The sequence below is a fragment of the Lycium ferocissimum genome, chromosome 4, assembly GCF_029784015.1.
Source record: "Lycium ferocissimum isolate CSIRO_LF1 chromosome 4, AGI_CSIRO_Lferr_CH_V1, whole genome shotgun sequence".
NCBI classification, from domain to species: domain Eukaryota; kingdom Viridiplantae; phylum Streptophyta; class Magnoliopsida; order Solanales; family Solanaceae; genus Lycium; species Lycium ferocissimum.
The window spans coordinates 39637228-39659965 of record NC_081345.1 but is presented as its reverse complement, the minus strand read 5'-3'; the positions used below and the strand labels follow the sequence as shown (position 1 = coordinate 39659965).

General features: G+C 34.6%; 3 protein-coding genes across 5 annotated transcripts; 1 reads left to right on the top strand and 2 right to left on the bottom strand.

Annotated features, from left to right (window-relative positions):
* Nucleotides 1-252: 252 nt before the first annotated feature.
* Nucleotides 253-6507, bottom strand: LOC132052855 (telomere repeat-binding protein 5-like). Of its 3 annotated transcripts, none has more exons than XM_059444556.1 (10): nt 6182-6499; nt 4251-4467; nt 3345-4152; nt 3053-3268; nt 2830-2919; nt 2430-2509; nt 2062-2303; nt 1216-1533; nt 1007-1070; nt 253-641 (listed from the first exon to the last, which is right to left on the bottom strand). In XM_059444556.1, the coding sequence occupies exons 2-10, from the start codon at nt 4329-4331 to the stop codon at nt 471-473; spliced, it is 2070 nt and encodes a 689-aa protein (XP_059300539.1). In that variant the 5' UTR covers nt 4332-4467; nt 6182-6499; the 3' UTR covers nt 253-470. The 3 variants fall into 3 exon arrangements, 2 of the variants coding, with proteins under 2 accessions (XP_059300539.1, XP_059300540.1); XM_059444557.1 differs by lacking the exon at nt 6182-6499 and adding an exon at nt 6028-6174; XR_009414038.1 differs by having other exon boundaries at nt 557-641; nt 1185-1533; nt 6182-6507.
* A 3881-nt stretch (nt 6508-10388) lies between these two features.
* LOC132052854 (uncharacterized) lies at nt 10389-14270 on the top strand. The gene is made up of 4 exons (XM_059444555.1): nt 10389-10728; nt 11328-11431; nt 13646-13775; nt 13912-14270. Exons 1-4 carry the CDS (start codon nt 10618-10620, stop codon nt 13948-13950), a joined length of 384 nt encoding a protein of 127 aa, XP_059300538.1. The 5' UTR covers nt 10389-10617; the 3' UTR covers nt 13951-14270.
* Nucleotides 14271-14943: 673 nt separating this feature from the next.
* LOC132052853 (PGR5-like protein 1B, chloroplastic) lies at nt 14944-20507 on the bottom strand. The gene is made up of 7 exons (XM_059444554.1): nt 20102-20507; nt 18814-18876; nt 18639-18725; nt 17797-18028; nt 16475-16548; nt 16237-16335; nt 14944-15434 (listed from the first exon to the last, which is right to left on the bottom strand). The coding sequence occupies exons 1-7, from the start codon at nt 20321-20323 to the stop codon at nt 15357-15359; spliced, it is 855 nt and encodes a 284-aa protein (XP_059300537.1). The 5' UTR covers nt 20324-20507; the 3' UTR covers nt 14944-15356.
* Nucleotides 20508-22738: the final 2231 nt, after the last annotated feature.

The window sequence follows — 22738 nt, the reverse complement described above, 5'->3', positions numbered from 1 at the left end:
TTCAAGGGTAGCAGTACTAGTACACAAGATGAACCAAAATAAATATTAATTGTTCTATCTATTAAAATCTGAAAATTGAAACTGATCATGTCCAAAAAAACATAGAATCATATTATAATGTTGAACTAAGTTTTACAATCAAATAGGGAATATGACTACATTTCCCTTTTCCCTTTTCCATTGAACGACCAGTTAACTACAAAACTACAACACCCTTACCCTAGAAAGAATTTCTTTCCAAGAAAAGAAGCATTTAGTGCCAAATTAGTCTTGGCACAAAAAAATTCTGTTAGCATACACTTTATTCTATCAAAACATTTACAAGTGCCTGATTCCACCCCCACTCCATGCGAGGAACTGTATGTGGTTCTAACTAATTTATCTTCCCTGGTAATACTTCTTTTAACGTAAGACTTTTTACATTAACAAAATAATCAAAACTTCTTCACTCCCCCATCTACATCTTATTCCTAGAGGAGAAGGTAAGTCTCCGATGGTTGTTTCATCTGTTGCTTGGCTTGTTGTTGGGACCAGTAAGCGTGAGCGGTGAGGACCCTGTCCAAGAGCTCCTGTGGCACGGGCTCACCCCTCCTTTGCTGAGGGGATATTCTTGCTGTGTGCACCAGAGTTTTCCATTTGTCCTGAACAACCGTCAATTAAATTCCATGTCATGCGATTACAATGAGTATATCACAGAAGATTTTGTTAAGTAATGTAAATAAAATAAAAGACGCAAGTTAGCAACTTTAAAAACCAAATGAGTTTTTAGCTTGAAGAAGCAACAAACGGAAAGTTTAGGATGAGACTCCACAGATTTATAATGAATTATGCAAAGAATGAACCAGCTATAGTTAAGAAAGCTAAGCATAAAAGAAGTAATGGGACTATAATTTAGTGACTGATTGGCGAAGAAGTTCATAGCCAATTCCAGTTTTGCTTGTAGTGGATTCGCTGTACTGTGGACGATAGGATGTTGAAAAGCAAGAGCAAGTGAAAAATGTTATACCTTCAAATCGACATAAGTTCTATGTTTGGCATTATCAAAAGCTCGCAGTTTCACATCACGCCATCTGCGAAACAACAAAACAATAACTGAAAAACATAAAAAAGAACTCAAGAGGTAAGCTTTCCATACACAACAGAGCATTAGCTCATTTCAGCAGAAGGTGTATGAATGGCCTTACCTGTGAAATAGTATTATTTTTCTTAACATACCTTCCTGTTCCAAGCTTCTCAACAGCTTGAACAAGTGCTTCCACTTCAGCAACAGAAAAAGGTCTACGGATTCGACGCTGTGTGGACTCAGATCGCTTGGGCTTCCGCAATGGAACCACAGACAAGGCTTCTGCATTTACCGCAGTAGCTGGAACCAATGCTCTTGAATTTGCAGAAATTTTCTCCAATGCCGTGTAATGAGAAGATGGTGCTGACTCATGGTCACTTTCAAGAAAGTTACTCAAACTTGTTCCTGTATGATCATCAGATCTACCCTGCTGGATGCCAGTATGCACCACAGTAGCAGGAGATTGGCACCTGGTGACATAAATAGTGCAAAATCATCAGGACTTTTGATTCCAGAACGTTTTTAAGAGGACGTAATTCCCAAATTAAAGTTTAAAAGTTAAATACACCCCCTTTCCACAAAGAAAGTACTAACAAAGACAAAAAAAAAAAAAAAAAGGGGGGGGGGGGGTGTGGGGTGCTTGGGCTTTTCATTTTTAGTTCGTAGACCAAAATTAATTACGGCCCCTAGCCAAAACCAAACATACACACTGACATGTATATTTATGTATACAATATGTATATTTATACTTAATATACAAAACCTATACATTTCTTGACTATTATTTTTTTGAGCAGTCCAAAAATGTAATTATCCCAAAAAACGGGGGAGGGGGAGAAGATACTAGAAAGGTTAGAAAGACTAGAAACAACCCACGAAGAGTTGAAAGAAGTTATTGACTTCTAATTTACCCATATACCTGGCTGTTTTTGAAGCAGCAGCTCAATAATAGAAATGGCTATAATCCTAATACCCACCAGAGATCGACAATTAGATACCTTGTTAGTGGTCGAGGTGTATCGTAAGGAAGTACACAAGAACGACAGTCTGGACCAAGAGGTTGGGAAGCTTGAACAGGATTGGGCTCCAGTGAAAAGCCCAGAGCATCAAGCTTGTAATCATGAGAAATTCCGGTCTGCAGTAAGGTTTTGTTATCATCTCTAACCTTCTTACCCTGAAAAACTACACCGATGCGCAGTCCTCCACCAAGTATAGCAGTCACTGCTTCCATTACGGTCCTCTGCAAAAATATTAGAAGCATGAATAGTGCTTTTCCACATTGAAATTCGAGCATGAGGAAGAATACTGATCATAGGATCCTGTTGAGAAAGTGGATTAGTATTTGGGGTTAATGCTTTTCACATGCCTTTAAAGAACCAATAGTTGCATTTTCTGGAATCTCAACGAAAAGCTCAGGAACCCTGAAGGACTTGATTCTAAACTTAACTGCACAAAGAGAAAAAAAAAGTCTGTATTAGAGCCTCTTGAATGATAGAGCAGGACACAAAAGAATTGATGTGATATCTCCAAAAGAATGGTATTGATCCGATTCAAGATCATCGAGAGGTAATATGCAGTCATTGAATTTACAGGCTAAAGATTTATCATATCTATGGGAGGTGCAAATCCACCGGTCGATCTATCTATCTGCATATAGATATATGATCTAGCGTGCCCAATTGTGAAATAAAAATAAAATTAAGTCGATAAAGTATAAATCCAATTTCAAAAATTCGAAAGCGGTAAATGTGCAATATGTGACTCACCTGAAGATCTTAATCTCTCACCATGGGAATCATCAGGCCTGAAGGATGCACGCCCTCCATTGAAGACTGACGTCCCAGCCGCTGCACAGCCTGTCAGTGTTGATATGCAGAGGGAAATAAGTATCAATAGGAATTGAAACACATACACGTTTATGCATGCAAGTGACAACCGAGTCATGTGCATGTTGTTGCATAAAAAGCATGAACTCTAAAGAGAACAAACCTCCTGAAGATGCTTTACTACTACTGGAAGCATTTCCATGTAAGTCATTTGTTGGAAAACTATTTATTCCTCCATCAATACTCATCTCTCCATCAGAATTAGAGAACGAGCCACATTTAAAGAGCTTTCTTTTCTTGAAAGGAAAATCCCTTTGAGACCTTTGGTGCTTGTAGCCAATGTTTCTGTTGTGGTAAACATGCATTGTTTTTCCACTACCTGGGCAAGTCCTCCTCATGTCAAACTCCACAAAGCCAGTGAATACGAAGGATTGCATAAATAAGCAAATACTTACCAGAATTGGCATGCCCCTCATGATCAGATTTTAGATTTTCTTCCCAATACTTGGAAGCTAGTAACTTCTTAATTGGCCAATCTCGTACACGTGGTGCCGATCCAGAGGCCTTATTTGGGGTGCTAGGTTGAGTGCACCCAGAGTTTTCGTCATCGTCTTTATTAGCTAAATTTACATCATTCCGAATCACCGGAAAGGACCTACAAGGAGCAGGATATGTAGACAGAGATAATTTTACACTTTCATCTGAAGTAACAAGTGTCGAAGGTTTCTTATTCCAAACATCAGGGAACTCTGAAGCCCCCTTATTAGTAGAAACTTTAGCATTACTTAACAGCTCAATTTTAATCTGTTTATCATTTTCGGTGTCTAATGTACAACTGGAAAAGACTCCACAGCCAGATGCCTCCTGTTCTGTCTTTGAAGAAAGGTTTCCATTTTCCTCGCTGCTTTCACCATTTACAAATTTTTTAGCAAAGGGAAACTTCTCCGAGCAATCAGAGCTCATAGTGACAGATGCAGGTCCAGAGATCGTATCATTTTGAGCATGTGGCAGTTCGCTTAAAGAACGATTTACAACTGGAGCTTGTGAGACGAGCTCAGAAATGATGAACCCCGGCTCGTAACAGCCTTCAGTATAATTTTTTTCCTTAAGAGATCTATCCTCGTGCTCTTTTACCTTTTCATCTTTCACAATTGCAACTTGCTCCTTCTCTCCCTCCCCGAGCAGCTTGCCAGCTACAGTAGCTAACAAGTCAAAGGGACAACTTCCATCGCCATCAGCTTTCCCCCTAATAATGCCCCTTCTCTAAAGAAATTGACAAGGGAAATAAGATCAGGATAAGTGGCACGATAGCAGAGGAATATACTGAAAAGGCAAATATTGCATCTGAAAAGTGAGATTACCCTAGCCGATCTGGTAGCTCGAGGTATAGGAGGCACCTGATAACCATTGAATCCATAATCTAACCTCTTCCGCAACACCATATCTCATCAACCATACCAAGAAAGATCCGAAGAACACAAAATAACAGCGAATTTTTGGTCAATTTTACAGCCTAAAAACTTCATGTTACACAACTCCTGTGGTCAACTGCACCAAGTAGTCTAAAGAGAAAGAGGCCTGCAAAATCAGAAGCATTATAAATTGAGACATTTACGCAAAATAACATTATGTTAATCATTAACTAAGTCATACCTAAGCTAAAAGGTAAATTGAAACAATACAATCCTCGAGTTGAAGTTCCCTTTATTCAGGGCAAAAAGGGTAAATAAACAGAATCACCAGCGTTTGATATAGCACTAGATGCCAGTAGAAACAAATCCAACAAAACTAGCACCTTGTATTAAAAACATTATTCTAAACTCACCCCCTCAGTGTCATAATCTAATTTATTGACACTTAAATGCTGGTTATCGACCAAGATATTAGATTAACATCTGATATATTTAAATCATATCTAGAGCTGTTGTCATACCAAAAGTTCTGCTAGATTTTAAATGAAAGCTTCACATTTAGAAACACAGTCAAACTACACATTTCAACCATGATTTGCTGCTTGATCCCAAGAAAACTTAGTGATGTCATCATAGTCCGATGTAGTTTCAACGGGCAGGTAAATACATACAAAAATTGCAAAGGATCTTATAGCAAATGAATGATGAACATAAAAGCTATTTCCAATTCTATGTTTGCTCGAAGCGCAGATTACTCAGAATTGCAAGATCTCTATGATATTTCAAGGTCCTACTCTCCAGTAAATAGACAAAAATGAGAAGCAAGTTTGAAAAATGCACCGAGGTTATTTATTTCCTATATCAAAGTTTGGGAAAAGAGGAAAATAACCATAACCAGATCAACACAATAAGAATGACAAGAAACATATAGACGTTCGAATACGGCATTTTTCATGATCAGTCGGAATAAAGGCATATTAGTTACAAAATCTAGTCTTGTGCAACTTACTAGAAACTTTCAAACACCAAGAAAGAACATACATAGAACCCTCTTTCATGCATCCTTTGTTTAGGGGGATAAAGAAAGCATTTTCTGACGAGGGAAGTAAATTGTGCAAATTTAAAAAGGGGATACTAAAAACTGAAAATGCCCCGCCCAAAACCCTGTCATAATAATGAATATTCCAATACCTACCCCAGTGGCGAAAGCAAGATTTTCACCAAGGGTTCATCATTAACTATATATACATAAAAAAGAAATCTTGTATATATAGTGTGATTTTCCAAGCGAAGGGGGTTTGGATGAACCCCTTCCGCCCTGCCCTACACCACGCACCCCCCTCCCCTCACAATAGCAGAGCATCGGATCAACAAAACTAAAACAAGAGAAAGACACATAGATCTAATCCAACATACCCTGAATTTTAAAAAGAGAAAAGCTTTTGGATCCAAGATATGAGGCCAGAAAAATAAAGGTTCACGACAAGATATTCTGAATTCAGACGAAAGGTAAAAGGTTGACAGTTAAGAATCCCAAGAATGCTCTGCTGGTCTCAGAGAAACCTTATAAAAAACACAAACCGTGAAAATTTACCAAGTCATTCTCAAAATAAACGGTTTCTTTAACCTTAGCGAGATTTTTCTCTCCAAGCAAACCAAGTTCTTAAGCAAAGATTGTAACCTTATCAATTTAAGAAACAAATCAAACAAAAATGAACAACCCCACCTTAGAGCGACAAAATTTACGTCTACATTCATCTCCAAGAATCACCATGAAAAAAGAATCCCATAGAGCAACAAAACAATTCAAGATCAGAAAATTTAACGGATAATTCTGAGAAGAAATAAGCATTTGAAAAGGATCAGGAAAATAAGTCTACCCCATAATAATTGTTATGTGATGATGAATGTCTTTGTTCATGGGAAAATATAAAACCCTGAGAGAAACCACGTATGTATGTATGTGTCTTAAACCCCCAGTTCTTTATACAGTTACTGGCTCTAACGGTTAAAGCCCGTAGATGCACTTGCAGTACCAGGTTTGTGTCACAGAAACCACCTAAAGACCCGGTTACTCGACAAATGGTGGGCCCATATAATCCCTGCCAGCTTGGACGTGGATGATGCCACGTGTTACAACTTACCGATCAACCGGTCATCGAGAAAAACGTTCAGTCACCGAAGCCAGCCAATTTTCTTTCAATTTGTGCTTTTCTTTTTTTCATTTTATTTTCGAATTATTTCTAAATGACTTCACTAACTAAGCATGTGCAGTGTAATACTCCCTCCGTCCCGAAAAAAAATATATTTTTCTATATTTAGTAACAATTTAATTTTAACATTTTTATTTTGTCCTTGGTAACACAAAATTTAAAAAATTTCTTTTCTTTGTTAAACTTTGTGTCCAGTTAAACACCTTCATATTAATTAGGATGGAGGGAGTAATATTCGTCAACTAGTTAGAGATGAAGCATCCTAAATTTTAAAGATATAACCAAAGAGAAAACATAGTTGAATTTAGTGGTAGTATTTGTTCTTTTATAACCATCAATATCTTAGTAGTAGTAAGTCATTTGAGATTGTATTTTTCCTATTTATGATAATATCTTTTCTAAGGAATAAAAATTACCTTGATTAAGTGTATACATTAACTTATGGTAATTTACTATGATAAAGTAATTAATTGAGTAAGAATATACTATTAATGAACAATGTTATTAGTAATGGAATTTATGTAAACATGACACGCACTTGTGATATAGTGTATGCGAGTGCAGATAAATTTCTTATTTATCGTGATATGTTTAATATTATAAAATTTAAAAGCTAAATAAATTTTGAGTTCAATCAAATTATGTCTCGTAAGTTACTGATGAGTTATAGATCCAATATGGTATTCAAGTCAGTTGAGTTAATATAATTAATCAATAACATAGTAATATCAACCTTACAAAAAACCTTCAATATAACCTAAGTGACGGTTAATGTTTGTATATTGTCTTTGTGATAGACAATTGACATCCGTACGATGATAGAGGAAAACGGAATACCCATACTTTCTTATCCAAAAAAAAAAAAGGTGGTAAAAAAAGAGGACTGAGGATTAAAGTAGTTTCTAATTGGGTTTTTTACTGGTTTTACAGTTGAATTCGACTTGTTGGGAGGTTTTGTCGTGAAAGAAGGGTAAATAGAAACTAAAGAATAACAAGAAAAAGAAAGGGAAAAAAAAAACTTTTGGACAGATTTCCGCTAAAATTGGAACAGCAAAGCCCTTAATTTCGACAAAAGAATGGATAAACCTTTGTTTGTTCTCACTACTGTCCTATAAGTCCATTAATTTTTTGAAGGGTTTGTTGTGGGTTCTTTGTTTCAGAATTTTAGGGGTTTGTTTTCATTATCCTTTTCTAGTTCATCCATTTTATTTCTAATTTTTCCTTTTTCTTTCTTTTCTTAAAATCCTCTTTGGTTACGACTTATACAAGTAATTTAGTTTATACTCGCACGCTTGAAATGGAAATATTTCTAGATATTTAGTTAAGTAATAGATTTACAAACCGCAAATTACATTCTCCTCTTAATATTTGACTAGTACTTTAGTAGCATGGTTAGAGATTAGGTTTCTTGATTAGTCAAGTTAGATCATCAAAATTATATTGAATTGATAAGTGGCAATCTCATATTTTGTGTCATTTATAATTGATTTTCATACTTATTACTAATCATTTGGTATTCAGAATTTACTGGTCGACTAATTTAGATTCGCGTTGCGTAAAACCTATTTAAATAGGAGGAACTCCTTATAGTAAATATTCTTGTTTTATTTTTGTATTTTTAATTGGTTTCCAGATTTTAAAGGATTTTGATTCCAAAAATTTCTAATAACAGAACAGTCCATGGTCTGTGTGCTGGTTATCCTAATCAATTTGTGCATGTTGTATGCCATCCGCAATTCATATCTTCATAAAACATGTCGTTACTTTTTTAGCATTTAACACTTTGATAATTCTCTAATTAGTATAACTGATTATTTTGCCCTTTCCGAGAAAAAGAAAGTTACTTGTAATGAAAATTGATCAAAGCTACTCCACACCAATCAATTCATTTTTATTTATTTTTTCTAAAAAAGACATTTTTAAAGTGTCTAGTTTCGCTTTCATATAATTAAAAAGGGAAAGAAAGACGATAATATAGTGATACAGGTGATGTTGACATCACATTCAAAATTTATTTTTCCCTTATTGTTTATTCTACATCACATTCAAAATTTATTTTTCCCTTATTGTTTATTCTACATATTGAAGCATCTCCAAACCTTCTTTTTATGTGTGTTTCCCTTATTGTTTATTCTACATATTGAAGCATCTCCAAACCTTCTTTTTATGTGTGTATAGAAATAAATATGCCCACGATAAAGTGACACACTTATACTTTCATTTCGAATGATGGCTTTTAAAAAGCCAAATGGCATAGTTATGATAAAATTTAGATTTAGTGAAAAAAAATCCAGATAAATATCTATTTATTCATCGTCAGGTCAATAATAAAATTCCGTAATTTAAAAAAAATTCGTTTAAAAAAAAAAATCATTTTTTTAAAAATTCCGTAATTGGTCAAAAAAAAATTCCATTTAAAAAAAATTCGTATTTTAAAAATATTTGCAATTGGTCAATAATAAAATTCCGTAAGATTTAAAAAAATCCAGATTTTCTAGAAGCATTTTTTTTAAATTGGAATTTTATTATTGACCAATTACAAAATTTTTGCTTTTTTAAAAGAGTTAATTTTAATTAAGGGGTATATTTGAGCCAAAAATAAACTCAACGGTATTTTTTAAATGATAAAAAGCCGACATACAAGAAAAATATCATGATTCATTTGCTTAGAAATAAATATGAAGTGACACACTTATACTTTCATTTCGAATGATGGCTTTTAGACCATAGTTATGATAAAATTTAGATTTAGTGAATCAAAGTCCCATATATACTATTTATTCATCGTCAGGAGTATAAGCTTAACAAAAATCTCGTTTACAAAAATCATTAGCTTTTAACGCATTCCTATCAAAGATATATCGTTGTCACGAGAAAAATATTTGTTCAGTATTTACATAAGATAAAGAATAAGTCCTTTCTAGAAGCCTAATGGCTTGGAAACGTTGATTTCATGAATTTTTGCACAAAGTAAAATTAAGTATTTATGATGCTAAAGAAACAATAAATGATAAAAAGTATAGAAAAAATCATGATTCATTTGCTTAATATGAAACATATACTTTTATCTTGGCGCTTCATATATTTACAATGGAAAGAAATACGTGATTCCACGGGGGTTTACTAGAATGACCCTAATCTTATCCTTACCTCCACACCCTCGTATTAAGAAATCAAGTCCAAGCATAATAGTCTTGATAAGAATATAATGATTGAGGCTAAAGAAACAATAAGTAGTATAGAAATCTAAGAATGCGAAAATACTAATACTCCGGGAATGGAAAAGAAATACGTCGACTACCTACTAACCAGACCCTAATTCTTAACCTCCACACCCTCCTATTAAGAATCAAGTCCACGTTGAGTTGAAGTTATGTCATGTCTTGTCTAATCACCTCATCCAATTATTTTTAGGCCTATATCTACCCCTCCTTCAACTTTCCGGGCCATTTGGCTACAACCAACTTCTCACACACCATTACCGGGCGTCTACACATCAATTCTTCACATCCCCGAACCATCTAAACCTCACTTTCCGCATCTTATCCTCCACGGAGGCCACTCCCATCTTGACCCGAATATCTTCATTCCTAATCGTATTATGTTTTACATCAAACTAATAAATGCATGATATATGTTTGCACATATACTTTTATCACTTAATTATACTTAATTAATATATAATAAGTTATATTTTAGTATTAAATTACTTAATGATTGATAAGTTAAATTAATTTGTTTTACAAATCCTATTTGTGTCAAGTCACCTCCTAGTAGGAAAAGCACTAAAATAAAGTCCATATAAATCAAAAATATCCACGTGCCAATCAGCCTACAAAACCAAATCAAGCCCCAAAAAAGAAAAAGAAATATACCCAAAGTAGAACACCACCAAACATTACTGCTTTCTCCATCTCCATCTAATCTAATCATTTATATTCAATCTAGATCTACAATCATTTTTTTTCCTAATTTTATAATACATACTTTCTCCACCATTAATTCAACTCCCTCATCTCATCAACACATTGGTTTTGTCGATTTCATCAAAACCCTAAAGAAGTGTGATTTTCTTGCTTTAACATTTATTCTTTTATCTAACCATGAGACAAAGGAAGAAATCAAATTCAGACGTTACACAACAAGACCAACATCAGAATGGTCACTTGTCTAAGTTCAGACAACTTTTCGATCCCGAAGCTTCTTGGGATAAGGTTTGATTTTTCATTTGTTTGTTTTTGAACTCTGGATAGTTGTACATTGTTTAATGTTATTGATGTTTTTTTCCTCTTTTATGTTGCTAACTTCGAAATTTGACTTATGGGTGTTCGGTTTTAAGTAGATTTATTCCTTCTAATAATAGAAAATTCCCACATTCTTGGAAATCTGAGATATAAACCATGAATCTAAGAACCCCACAAATAGATTAGCACTTAATAGGCTTTTGATCATATTGGAGTGTTTAGTGGGAGATTTGGAGTAGTGGGTGGAGTGACTAGTGAGTAAGACATTAAAATTTAGTATTGTTTTGTGATTTATTCAAGTTTCATGGCTGCTCTTCACAAAATGGCATATATTACAGTTATAAGTAGTTGTAAATGTATTTTACTAATATTAGAAGGTGGTTCAAGCTGGTGAGGAGCATTGGAGCTGTTATCTTTAAAACTTAGAGAATTTTCAATCAGGAAACGTTTTAACTTTTTCTTTGTTACAATATTAATCTGAAAGGAAATATTTCTTAGAATTTTAGCTTCCGTTTTTGCTGTATTATACATTGGTCAAGTTGGTAATTGTTTTTTTCTTGTAATTGCAGGATCAACTGGGTGATGTATTGCATTGGATGAGACAATTGATGGCTCTTGTTTGTGGATTAATATGGGGTGCCATTCCTTTGGTTGGTGGAGTCTGGTTTATGTTGTAAGTTTTCTTCTTTACCTCGCCTTCTTCTCCTTTTGAAGCCATGGAATTTGCTATTGACTTGCTGTATGTCAAATATACGCTTCTTCATTCCCGTAGCTGCACTTTATTTCACTTCATTAGCTCTTGTTAGTTGTTGCTTGTATGTTGAGTTTATTGCAATTCTTTTGCTCTTGTTGATTTCTGTATGCCCTTTTCAAACCGCTTTGAACTGCTTTTTACCTAAGCCGAAGGTCTATCGGAAACAACCTCCTTATCTCTATGAGGTAGGGGTAACGTCTGTGTACACTCTACCCTCCCCAGACCCCACTTGTGGGATTACACTGGATATGTTGTTGTATTAGCTCTTATTGATTGCCTACTATCAGTTGAGTTTATTTCAAGTCATTAGCGCTCGTCGTTTGATTATTATCAGTTGACTTTATTTGAATTCATTAGCTTTTGTAAGAAGTACTTGGGTTAGTTTATATGGTAACTCTTCATGTATGTACTTATTGTTCTGCTTTGTTTACATGGACTAGGACAAAATGCCGTAGCATGGAATTGAAATAATATACTTCTACGCAGAAAGTGCTCCAGAATTTTAGGTCAATATTAAAGCTATGATGGCTCTAATGATTCATTCACTTAGGAGGATTGAGTGTATTTTGTTTGCAAAGTTATGGGCTGTCTGTCTAAGGACACATTGAGGCAGCGAGCCATGCATTATCATAAATAAAACAAAAACTAGAACATGCCAGGAGGTTAGACGAAGGATTAGTTTTTCTCCCTATAAACATTCTAGAGAAAAGGGTGAAATTTGAGCATACAAGAGAAGTTGGTTGTGGGGGGGGGGGGGGGGTAGTAGTTCGAACAGAAAGCAACTAAAAGGCTATACCCTTTCACTCAATTAGTGAAAGGACTGCACAGGAAAGAAGGATATGCAAAAATGAAGATGGGATGAATACTCAAGGAACAAGGATAAGAAAGTAAATGAGCATGCATAGTTGGCATGAACTTATTTGATCATGTATGTACTTCAATTACCATAGGGGCATCTCTGTCTTCAATCTTATCTATGTTTGAGTATGGGCCTTTCGACTTCACTAATTTTTTTAAAAGTAATTGCTAAAAGATTCTACTTCGGTAGTTTAAATGGCTTCATTAAAGTACTCCAATAACTTCTTTAGGACAGTTAAGGCTTTATGGTTTGGATCACTGTTTCTAATTATGCTTTGGTAAGAAATTAATGAATAATTCATGTAAGAATTATTATTTATTGAAATAGTAATTGGTAGTATGAAATAAAAAAATTGATATGATTAAATAAGGTAAAAAGAATCAAAACCGAACATGTCTTTATTTAGAGCCTGTAAAGGCATGAACTAATTTTTACTTGAGCCTTTAATCACTAGTTGATTGGAAGAGTGTTTCTTTTTTATTTCTATAATGGTGGTGTTAAGAGTCAGCTTGCATATAGTTGGACTATTCCACTGACCTGCTACCTCCCTCTAGCGTGCTTTGTCTGTGTTGGGATTTGAATCTTGATTTCCCACGATTTTCGTCCACTCCATTGACCGCTAGATCCACCCCCTTGGATGATGACTGGAAGAACACTCTTTTCTTATTTTTGAGTTAGAATTTCTTTTTGAGGAGTGAGGTGAACCTCCTTGTCCTTTCTGTTTCTCTGTGATTCTTTTCTAAGTACAACTACATACCCAGTATAACCCCACAAGTGGGGTCTGGGGAGTGAGTGATTTGATAAGGGAGAGAAAAAGTTGAAAGAGAATTACTTAAATGTAGGACAAAGTATGCGGTAATTTTGCTTCATATGGTGGAGATAGTGATAAAGTTTAACACAATAAAATTTCAAGCTCGTAGTGTTTCTGCATTTTGGTAGTTATTTAGCATGGATAATACTTATTTCCGAGCTAAATCAATTAGGAAGTCCATGCCGAAGTGGATACAGTTTCTAGTTATACAATTTGATTCACGATGAACCGCTATATAGTAATCCAAATACTGGCAGGAAATCCAGTAGAGATCTGCTTCTTATTCTTTTTTTTTTTTTTTTTTTGAAACTGGTAACTTATCTGCTTCTTATTCTTTTAATGGAAGTATGCTGGTTGCTTGAGTTGAAGATCATCCAAATTTTCAAATATTTGGCCGTAATTTTAATATCCTGTAGTGATTAACCGATTCTCACCATAGTAATTGTACTCTTCTTAAACTTAGGTTTCTTGCACTTTCAACCGGTATTATCTACTGTTACTATGCGGTGGTGCTAAAAGTTGATGAAGAAGAATTTGGTGGGCATGGAGCTCTCCTTCAAGAAGGGCTTTTTGCTTCTATGACACTCTTTCTGGTACTTTGAACTTCCTTTTGACCCCCTTTTTAACCGTTTATATAAGTCAAAAAACAAGTTATGTCCTTCACCTTTGTCTCTCATATTGTTGCTAATATCTTTTCTTTCTCCTGTTTCTTCTATTATGTTTGCACAGCTTTTTTGGACCCTAGTCTACAGTTTGGCTCACTTCTGATTCCGGCTTCTCAACTCGACTGAGCTTCCTGTCTCTTTTCAAATCAGAACTCATATTTTGGTAGATGTACCAGGTGTTATTTTTGTTATTGGGATGGAGTTCCAAAAGACAACGTTGGCTGATGAAATGGCCAATTTTCGACTGTGCATTATTATCTTCAGTGTAATCTGAGACATGGTAGCTTTCCCTTTCAAACATAGTTTAAGATGTATTTGTTCAGCATTCTTTGGTCTAAGTGCAGATCATGCTTTGACCTAATAACTATGCTTGTTTCTTAGTTTTTCTTAGGTGATAGAATTAATTACATCTTTATACTTTTATGTGTTGACTCTTCATGGAGGTCTCCACTCCAGGCTACTATATCCAGTTCAAGCATCTTATTGGAAACAAATTCATCAGCGTCCAAGTCACCACACTTAAAACATGTCCAATAATTCCATCTCAATTATATTCAAATCAATTTTCGTCTAGCAGTGTTGCATCCCAGCTTGTGCACAAGCGTAGAATATGCTAATCAAGATAAGATCATGAGGTGACACATTCTCTGTTTGCGTTTGAAGGAAGCACCTCATAGCTTCATTAATCTGCTCATTGCGCACAATGCCTCCAGTTACTGTATTCCAAGATGCAACAACATTTAACTAAACAATGCCAAGGCAGCATTCTTGACAAGCAGCCTCAAATTGTACTGGGAAACAAGGATAGTAGTACCTTGAAACTTGATGATATGCCTAATTTACAAGATCTTTCTCTGCTATCTTTTCAGACAAGTATCGAGCTTTTTCCTTGTTAGGTATTTTAACTTAGTCAGATAATATTGCGTTTGTTCATCTAAGAATTGGCCAATTTTGAAGAGGCTACCTATGCTTGTCATTGTTTCGAAGTTGGGAATATAATACATTATGATGTATATGGACATAGAAGGAGAGATGCTGAATGAGAGGAGCCAGTCTAATTCTGGATTATGCTACTATCAAATTAACAGCTCACATATACACAAATGAGATTTATTCAGTTCATAAAAACAATTATCTGTTCAACCAAATGGCTAGTTCACATATTGACAAATGAGATATTTTCATCTTACAAAAAACAACTCTGTTCACTAAATTTTCTGCAAGCATGAGCAAATACACTATAGTTTCTAAATATCTGGGCAGAATTCTTCTATTATAGTACCAGTAAATGTTTCATGATGTGAGTTGTGCCACTGAGTTGGATTTAAGAACTCAAACAGCTTTTCAACCACTTGCAGCAGAATTTTCAAATCTATTTAGTATGGAGATTTTGGCACAAGAAGGCAAACTGTCATTGTATCGCAATTTTTAGCTCTGGCTGATAAGAAGTTGTACATAACGCTTTGTGATCATCAGGAGTAACTGAACGGAATTCAATCAACATCATCGTCACGCCCATCTTTGCCTCTGTCTAATTAAGTAAACGCGACCATAAACCCAACGTTTGCCAGGTCTTGCGACGGATTGCTGCAGTAAAAGAACATGGTATTAGGGCAACTATATACTTGGATGAGAGAGAATCTGAATGGTGCAAAAATGAAATGAATTAGGCATTTCATAAAGATGTCGAGAAAAATTGTTAATAACGAAAAAATATAAAACAGTAAAAAACACAAAAACGGAGTGAGAATAACAATTTAAGTAGCAGGTTAGATCATCAAAAAAAAAAACTAATTCAAGTTAGTTATAACTATGAACTAAAATAAATAGAAAACACATTCAAACTCAAAGATAGATTCAACACCTTAAGATGTATAGTTTAATCTTCTCTTATAGACCATTCGACGGCATAACAAAATATGATCTTGCAAAAGTTCTAAAATTGAGAAATAGAATATCATGTCAAGAAAAATACTAATTATTTTCAGACACAAGAAACAGAAAATGTGACCAGACCATTATTTACATGTAATGAGGTAAGCTGAAGCAGTAAGTATACAAAGAGTTCTATGACCGCTTTAAGAGAATGCAAATACAATTATTTAGAGTGAAATCGCATAATCTATCATCGCAACAATTATTAGCTTAATTATTTCTCAAGGGTTATCATGTGTTTGCAAACTAGTGTATCTAAAGAAAAGGGAAAAGCTTAAGTATACATGAATAACAATATCTAATCTGTAAAGGGAATGATCTCCACTTTCTAGCAAGTGAAAAAAAAAAAAAAAAAATGTAACAGTGACAGCAAAAAGGAAATGTACAAAATTCCTCCAATCAAATACGCATGTAGTGTGAAGTAAGATGAGAACCGAAGTCATGTCAAAAGTACCTCAACATTGGTTTGAAATTCTAATCTGCTTCCACAAACATGACAATCAGCTCTATGTGGGGAACGGTTGGACTTCTCTGCTTTCAGGAAAGCAAAAACCTGAAGGTAATAGTGTTAAGAGCTATAAGATTCATCCATTTCTGTACAAGGAGAATACGATTTAACCCTTCTTTACTGGAATCATATCAATAACTTCTAGAAATATTTGTGGACATGTGAGAAGCTAGTTCTTGATTACCTCTTCACCACAGTTTGGGCATGACCCTTTCAGAGCTACCAAGTCATTTTTCCAAAGTCCTTGAAGTGCTCCAACTGTGATTAGTTATCTCAAGTTATAAACTGTACTTGGAATGCATTGAAGAAATAATTCTCAGAAAATTATGGACACATTGGACAACATTGCTTCTAGACATGGTTCAACAACCACATTTACACTGGTGAAGATCACCCAACAGTACAACATGGAGGTAAGTTATAAAAAAATTATAATTAAAGAAACACCATTTCCTAATAGTAACCTTCTTAATGAAATTATTGCAAACCTCACTCTAGTACCTAATTATGCAACAGTACCAACATGATGCAGAATTAGAACGGGAATGACACTATTAAGGATCAATATACTAAGGTGCTGTTTCTAATAAAAATTATTCACTTTTTTCCAGAAAAGTTTTTCACTTTTTTCCGGAATTAGCGTTTGGCCATGAAAATTCCGAATACAGCTTGAAGTTATATTCCGGAATACCAAAAACTCAAAAAACTAATTTTTCAAAAAAAATTCACTTTTTTCACTTTTTTACAACTACATTTCACCAAAAACTACAATTTCAAAAACTATGGCCAAACACAACTCCAACTCCAAAATTCCAAAAAAAGTGAAATGTTTTTTGGTATTTATGGCCAAACGGCACCTAAATTTTCCTCTCCAATTCTTGACAATATATGACTGGACTTTCCCCTTTTCAATTCTAGCATTGTTGGTTCAAACAAGGATATTAAAGTCAAAGTCTCTTTTAGATGCTTAAGATCCAATTCTAGCAGTGTTGGTTCAAATTCTCATACACTTATTCCCCAACTTTTGAAGAAAACATTCATTTACAAAAACCACAAGTGTTTCATCTAAAAGAAAGGCAGACTATTTAGACACTGAAAGGTCCAAAACGATAAGAGGTCGTTTCTTAGGATAAGGGGTTGTTTCTTTTTTACCTTTTCCCAAAAAAAAAAAAAAAAAAAAAAAAAAGAGTAAGGCATGATTATTGACGTCAATCAACCTGAGAAACAGAGCTTAGATAGCAGCAGGTAAATTGAGATAGATAAAGAAAACCATTTTCTCCTTATAAGTAGCCTTTTCATATTGAGAAACCAAAAGATTCTTATAATTCTCACCAACTTACTACTTGCACTAGAACTCCTAACTAATGAGCACCAACAACACCAAAATATCGCAGAACTAATTTCTAGACGCGTAATTTATATAGTATATCAATATGAGACTTTATCTCAAACAATTGATAATGGTTAAACTTGACAAATGAAGGTTCAAGAAATAAAACACATTACCAGATGCCGTAGCAATTGGAAAGCCTATAATAGATCCCAACACCATAAAGAGGATTCCATTGAGCACTGTAAACAACTCAAAAGATTGATCGGTGTAGGACATTCCTGAATCAAATGTGTCTTGATAAGCCTGAACGATGGTGTAGATTAAAGGCACAATCAAGAATGAACTCCCAAACCCAAGAATCAACAACCATACGCTTGCTAATGCAAATGCCTGTGAAGGATCTTCCTGCCCTACATCCACATTAATCAATATTCAAGGGTAGGACGAAAGCCTGGTCTACAAGTAGAAAAACTACTCCAGGATGAAAAATTATTGTTCTACGGAATGACACAGCTGAACTAGATTTGCAAATAGCACAACTAAAATTGTGGGATAAGTAATGTTTGTATACATCCATAATGTTTTCTTTCTCCTTTTGTCATGGCAGATGCAGAGACTTCATCTACGAAGAACAATTATTAGGTCCAAGGAAAATATCAATCTAATAGGATTTAGTGAAGACATACAAGGCACAAGCAAAGTCGATGGATCAAGTTTGGAACATGATAGTTTAATAGACTTCAATATATCAAACAAGTTAGAGGCAACAGAAAAGAAAAGGTAGAGAGTAATATTATAACAAGGTACAATATTAACGGAAATTTAAGATACTTCCACTTGGAGTTTGAAGTACTCACGTTTACAGTATTCTAAAATGAATGGAAGTAATATTCCAAACACACAAATAGTTATGACCAACAAAAAGTTAAAGAAAAAACTCAAAGGGATATCACAATAAGCAATTGATATAACCTATGTATAGCACAATAAGCAATTCATTTCACAGTAGTATCACCTCTGCATCAGCATAAGTTGATTGCCGCCTGAGACTACAGCGGGGATACTTGACTACATGCTTTGAACCATACCACCGCAATCTTAACTGTAGTAGAAAACATTGTGCATGAGGATCAGAACATAAAAGGAAAATTCAAGATTTCATTAGCTATCCGCTATATTTAGAAACTTACCTCTACTCTGTCAAACATATCATCAACTATTAAAGGCGTTCCACTGTAATAAGCATCACGTGCCTAAGAGAAAACAGAAGTACAAAATCAGAGAGCAGCCGGACAGGGGAGAAAAATAAAAAATGGAGGAAAAAGAAATCAAGTTTCTCTGTGTTTCTACCAGTCTTTAGTTTAAAGGGGATTTTGACAAACACTATCTACTAATAAATCCTTGTTGAAATACATACAGTTTATAACGCCAGTTTTTTGGCCAAGGACTAAAACTGCTCCATCATGAACTAAAAATCACAGAGATGGACCTCATATATACCACTCAGATCTTCTTTAGCTCCTCACCAAATTATCAAAAAAATTCGGGTAAAAATCATTTTAGTCCTCCAACTTAACTTTAAAAATCAAAGACCTCCCCCAACATTGAACAATCGACATTTTCATCCCCTTATCTCAACTTCCGTACATTGACCGGTAACTTTATATTATTTGATTGTCATCAAAGGGGTAAAAGGGAATTTCACTTATATTTTTAATTAATTAGCTAGTACCCTAATTAATAATATATAAATTTTCCATAGTTTCCTCCGTTAATTAATTCTAACTCTTTCTGCTGTCTTCAATTTTTCTCCAATCTCCATAACCTAAGTAGTTCTTCATATTTACAGAGAACCTTTCAAACCCTGATAAACGGGAGGTCTTTGATTTTTAAAGTAAAGTTGGAGGACTAAAATCATTTAACCCAAAAAAATTCAACCAACAAGTATAAAGTATTCAAAAGCATAGAAAGCTTTTAACCACGCAAACTATCAAACATGCCACTCCCTCCGTTTCAATGCATGTGACACACTTTCCTTTTTAGTCTGTGATATCACCTTTCTATATTTAGAAACAACTTAACTTTAAAATTTCCATTTCACCCTTAATGAAATGATTTATAGCCACACAATGTTTGAGATTTGTTTTAAACCACAAATTTTAAAAGTCTCAATTTCTTTCTTAAACTTTGTAACTAGTTAGGCAGTGCCACATAAATTGAGACGGATGAAGTATGTCATTAAACTCAAGTGATTCAACACATGATAGGTTCCTTACTTCACATATCTAATATATGTGAACGCCTGAAGGCACCTTAACACTAATCATTTCTTTGACTTAATTAAAGCAAAGGCTCAAACATACAGTACTCAGAAACTAATCAATATATCGATAGTTCTACAAGGTAACTTAGGTCTTGAATAGACGTCGTCAATGTAAAACAAAATCCTACTGATTGTAAGAGTGAGATGAGTAATACCTGGCGGTAGAGGGCTTCTAAGGTTTCTTTGCTAGCTGTCTCAATAGGTCCCACGAATATACATGAAGGTCCTTCAGGCTCTTCACTAGTTGATAATCCATGCCTCCTTGTGGATATCCGGACCGGAAACGAAGCTCCGGTTCGGGAGTTTCTTCGGGTAAGCTCGATGACAGTGGAACCGACCACGCGCCCAGTGACGGGAGACGACCACGCGCCGGCCATAAACCGGGAAATGATGTTTGTGGTTACGAAAGGAGTGGTCAGGCTATTGTGAATTTTGACGGGTAATTTTGGCTCTATTTCGTTATGGCCACGAATTCGGGTGTTTATAAAGCGGAGCCGTGTGCCGAAAATGCCCCCTGTGGTTGTTATTTGATTTGCTAAAATATCTCGTTAGTCGCTGATATTTTTGTCCAATCGTGACATTTTGGTCACTTGTGAGTTGTGGGCGATTCGGGGCAAGTGGGAGAACTTCTTTTCCTGGACACCAAGTCCGTGGAGTGAGGAGAGCAAAAACTCATAAAATTCAACTTTATTGATTAGATTAGACACACACCTCATGTAGCCTGATCTTATTCGGATTTAGGAGTATTATTCTTTGTTTTAAGTGAAGTCATTATTTAACAATCAACTACTCCTTAACTTACGTGGTGTAGTTTAATTGATTATTTTTAAAAAATGAAATAACTTAGAACGTATGATCTTAAATAGGAGTACCATAATATGCATTGACAGAGCTAGCTTGAGATAAAAGGTTCATTTGAATCTCTTTCACCAGAAAATTATATTGTGTAAATAAAATAAAATTTGTTTTGTTGTGTATACACTGTTGAATTCCCCTATATATAGCGGAAGATTCTAGTTTTGTGATAAATAGGTTAACAAATCCTTTAAGTTATAAGTCAAAATTTTAGGTGTGCCGCTTAAGTTTTTTATTTTTAATCCTCTTATATGAAACTCTAGTTCAGCCGCAGATGTCATGAAATTTCTATCACAATAAAAGCAAGCTAACAATAAGGAAATAAAAAATTTAAAGTTAATTATTTTTAAATAGAGAAATGTGCCTTTTAAAAAAAAATTGAACTTATAAAATATAAGTAGTATCATAAAAATGATACGGATGAAATAACTTCTTTTGTAAGTGCTAGATATGTTTAAATTTGAAAACAGAAAAAAGTTTTTTATATATTTATTTGAAACAATTTTATGTGATTTAAGAAAGCTAGTTTTGTTTTCCAAATTAATCCTGAAAATAAGAAATCTACTGTATAAATTTAGGGCCCATTTGGCCATGAGAATTTTTCACTTTTTTCTTATTTTTTTTTACTTTATTAAAAAATTAGTAAAAATTTTAAATACAACTTGAAGTTATATTTGAAATTTATAGAATACTAAAAACCTTATTTTTACTTTTTTTTCTTTCGCTTTTTAAAAACTTTCGTTATATTAAAGCAATCGATATTAACTTTCTAGCTATCGCCTTCTACTAACCAGGATTCCAAATAAAGTGAATAATTTTTTGTTTTCATGGCCAAACGCCTACTTAATGTAAGATTTTGAAATTAACACAAATAGTACGGTTAAAATTGGATCATCACATTAAGCGGCATTCCCAGTTGTCTGACTCAGAATGAGTGACTCTTTGAATACACAAATGCAATCAACACTCAAATCTGCTTAAGAGCTCATTCTGGAATAGTATTGGATACTGCGCTTCACAAACAGATAAGTTAATGTTCTATTTCTCTCAAACTCGCCAAATTTTCCTTGATAGATGAAATTTATTCAATGTCTTAGCGTTTGAATTTCGGGTTAGGGTTTCTACAGTTGCATTGATGAATCGCCTTCATTCCGATAATTGCTACATTTCATTTTTGCATGCTGAACTTTTAATTCCGGATGTTTTTTTAGTATCTTCTCTTTTTAATTCGCGAAACCTTTTACGGGACTTGTGTTGTGTGTGTGTCAGTGTTGTGTGAATTTTTTTACTGGACACGTGTATGTGTGTGTGAGAGTGTTGTGTGTATATGTAATATGTGTCTGTGTGTATCTATGTATGTCTGTGTGTGTATATGTGTGTGTGAGTGTTGTGTGTCTATATGTAATATGTGTCTGTGTATCTTTGTGTGTATATGTGCGTGTGAGTGTGCGTATATGTGTGTGTGAGTGTTGTGTGTGTATAAGTATATGTAATATGTGTCTGTGTGTATCTATGTGTGTGTGTGTGTGTGCGCGCGTGTGAGTGTTGTGAGGGTGTGTGTATGTATATATGTGTGTGTGTGTGTGTGTGTGTATATGTGCGTGTAAGTGTTGTGAGGGTGTGTATGTATACGTAATATGTGTGAATGTTGTGTGTGTATGTGTATGTGTGCATGAGTGTTGTGCGTGTATGTAGGTGTGTGTGCGTATGAGTTTTTTTTTTTTTTTTTTTTGTGGTGTGTGTGTGCCCGTATATGTGTGCGTGAGTGTTGTGTGTGTGTTACTCGTGGACAGATATAGCTAACATTTTGATAATTTCACAGATGTTTGATCTTCGTGTTGAACTTACTGTCCCGTGCTATAGAAGTAGGTGATGGTTCGTCTGTATGCTTCAACTGATAAATCAGTTTCGGAAGATAATAACCTTTTCTGAAAATG

Bases quoted from the DNA above. Each gene is read 5' to 3' on its own strand.
- LOC132052855 (XM_059444556.1), bottom strand. From the start codon at position 4,331: ATGGTGTTGCGGAAGAGGTTAGATTATGGATTCAATGGTTATCAGGTG. The intron at 4,153-4,250 runs GTAATCTCACTT...CAATTTCTTTAG, and splicing joins GAGCTACCAGATCGGCTAGG to AGAAGGGGCATTATTAGGGG. The intron at 2,304-2,429 runs GCATGTGAAAAG...ATATTTTTGCAG, and splicing joins CAACTATTGGTTCTTTAAAG to AGGACCGTAATGGAAGCAGT.
- LOC132052854 (XM_059444555.1), top strand. From the start codon at position 10,618: ATGAGACAAAGGAAGAAATCAAATTCAGACGTTACACAACAAGACCAA. The intron at 10,729-11,327 runs GTTTGATTTTTC...TTGTAATTGCAG, and splicing joins CCGAAGCTTCTTGGGATAAG to GATCAACTGGGTGATGTATT. The intron at 11,432-13,645 runs GTAAGTTTTCTT...TCTTAAACTTAG, and splicing joins GGTGGAGTCTGGTTTATGTT to GTTTCTTGCACTTTCAACCG.
- LOC132052853 (XM_059444554.1), bottom strand. From the start codon at position 20,323: ATGGCCGGCGCGTGGTCGTCTCCCGTCACTGGGCGCGTGGTCGGTTCC. The intron at 16,549-17,796 runs GTAATGTGTTTT...AACTAATCACAG, and splicing joins TCCAATTGCTACGGCATCTG to TTGGAGCACTTCAAGGACTT. The intron at 16,336-16,474 runs GTAATCAAGAAC...TATTACCTTCAG, and splicing joins GCCCAAACTGTGGTGAAGAG to GTTTTTGCTTTCCTGAAAGC.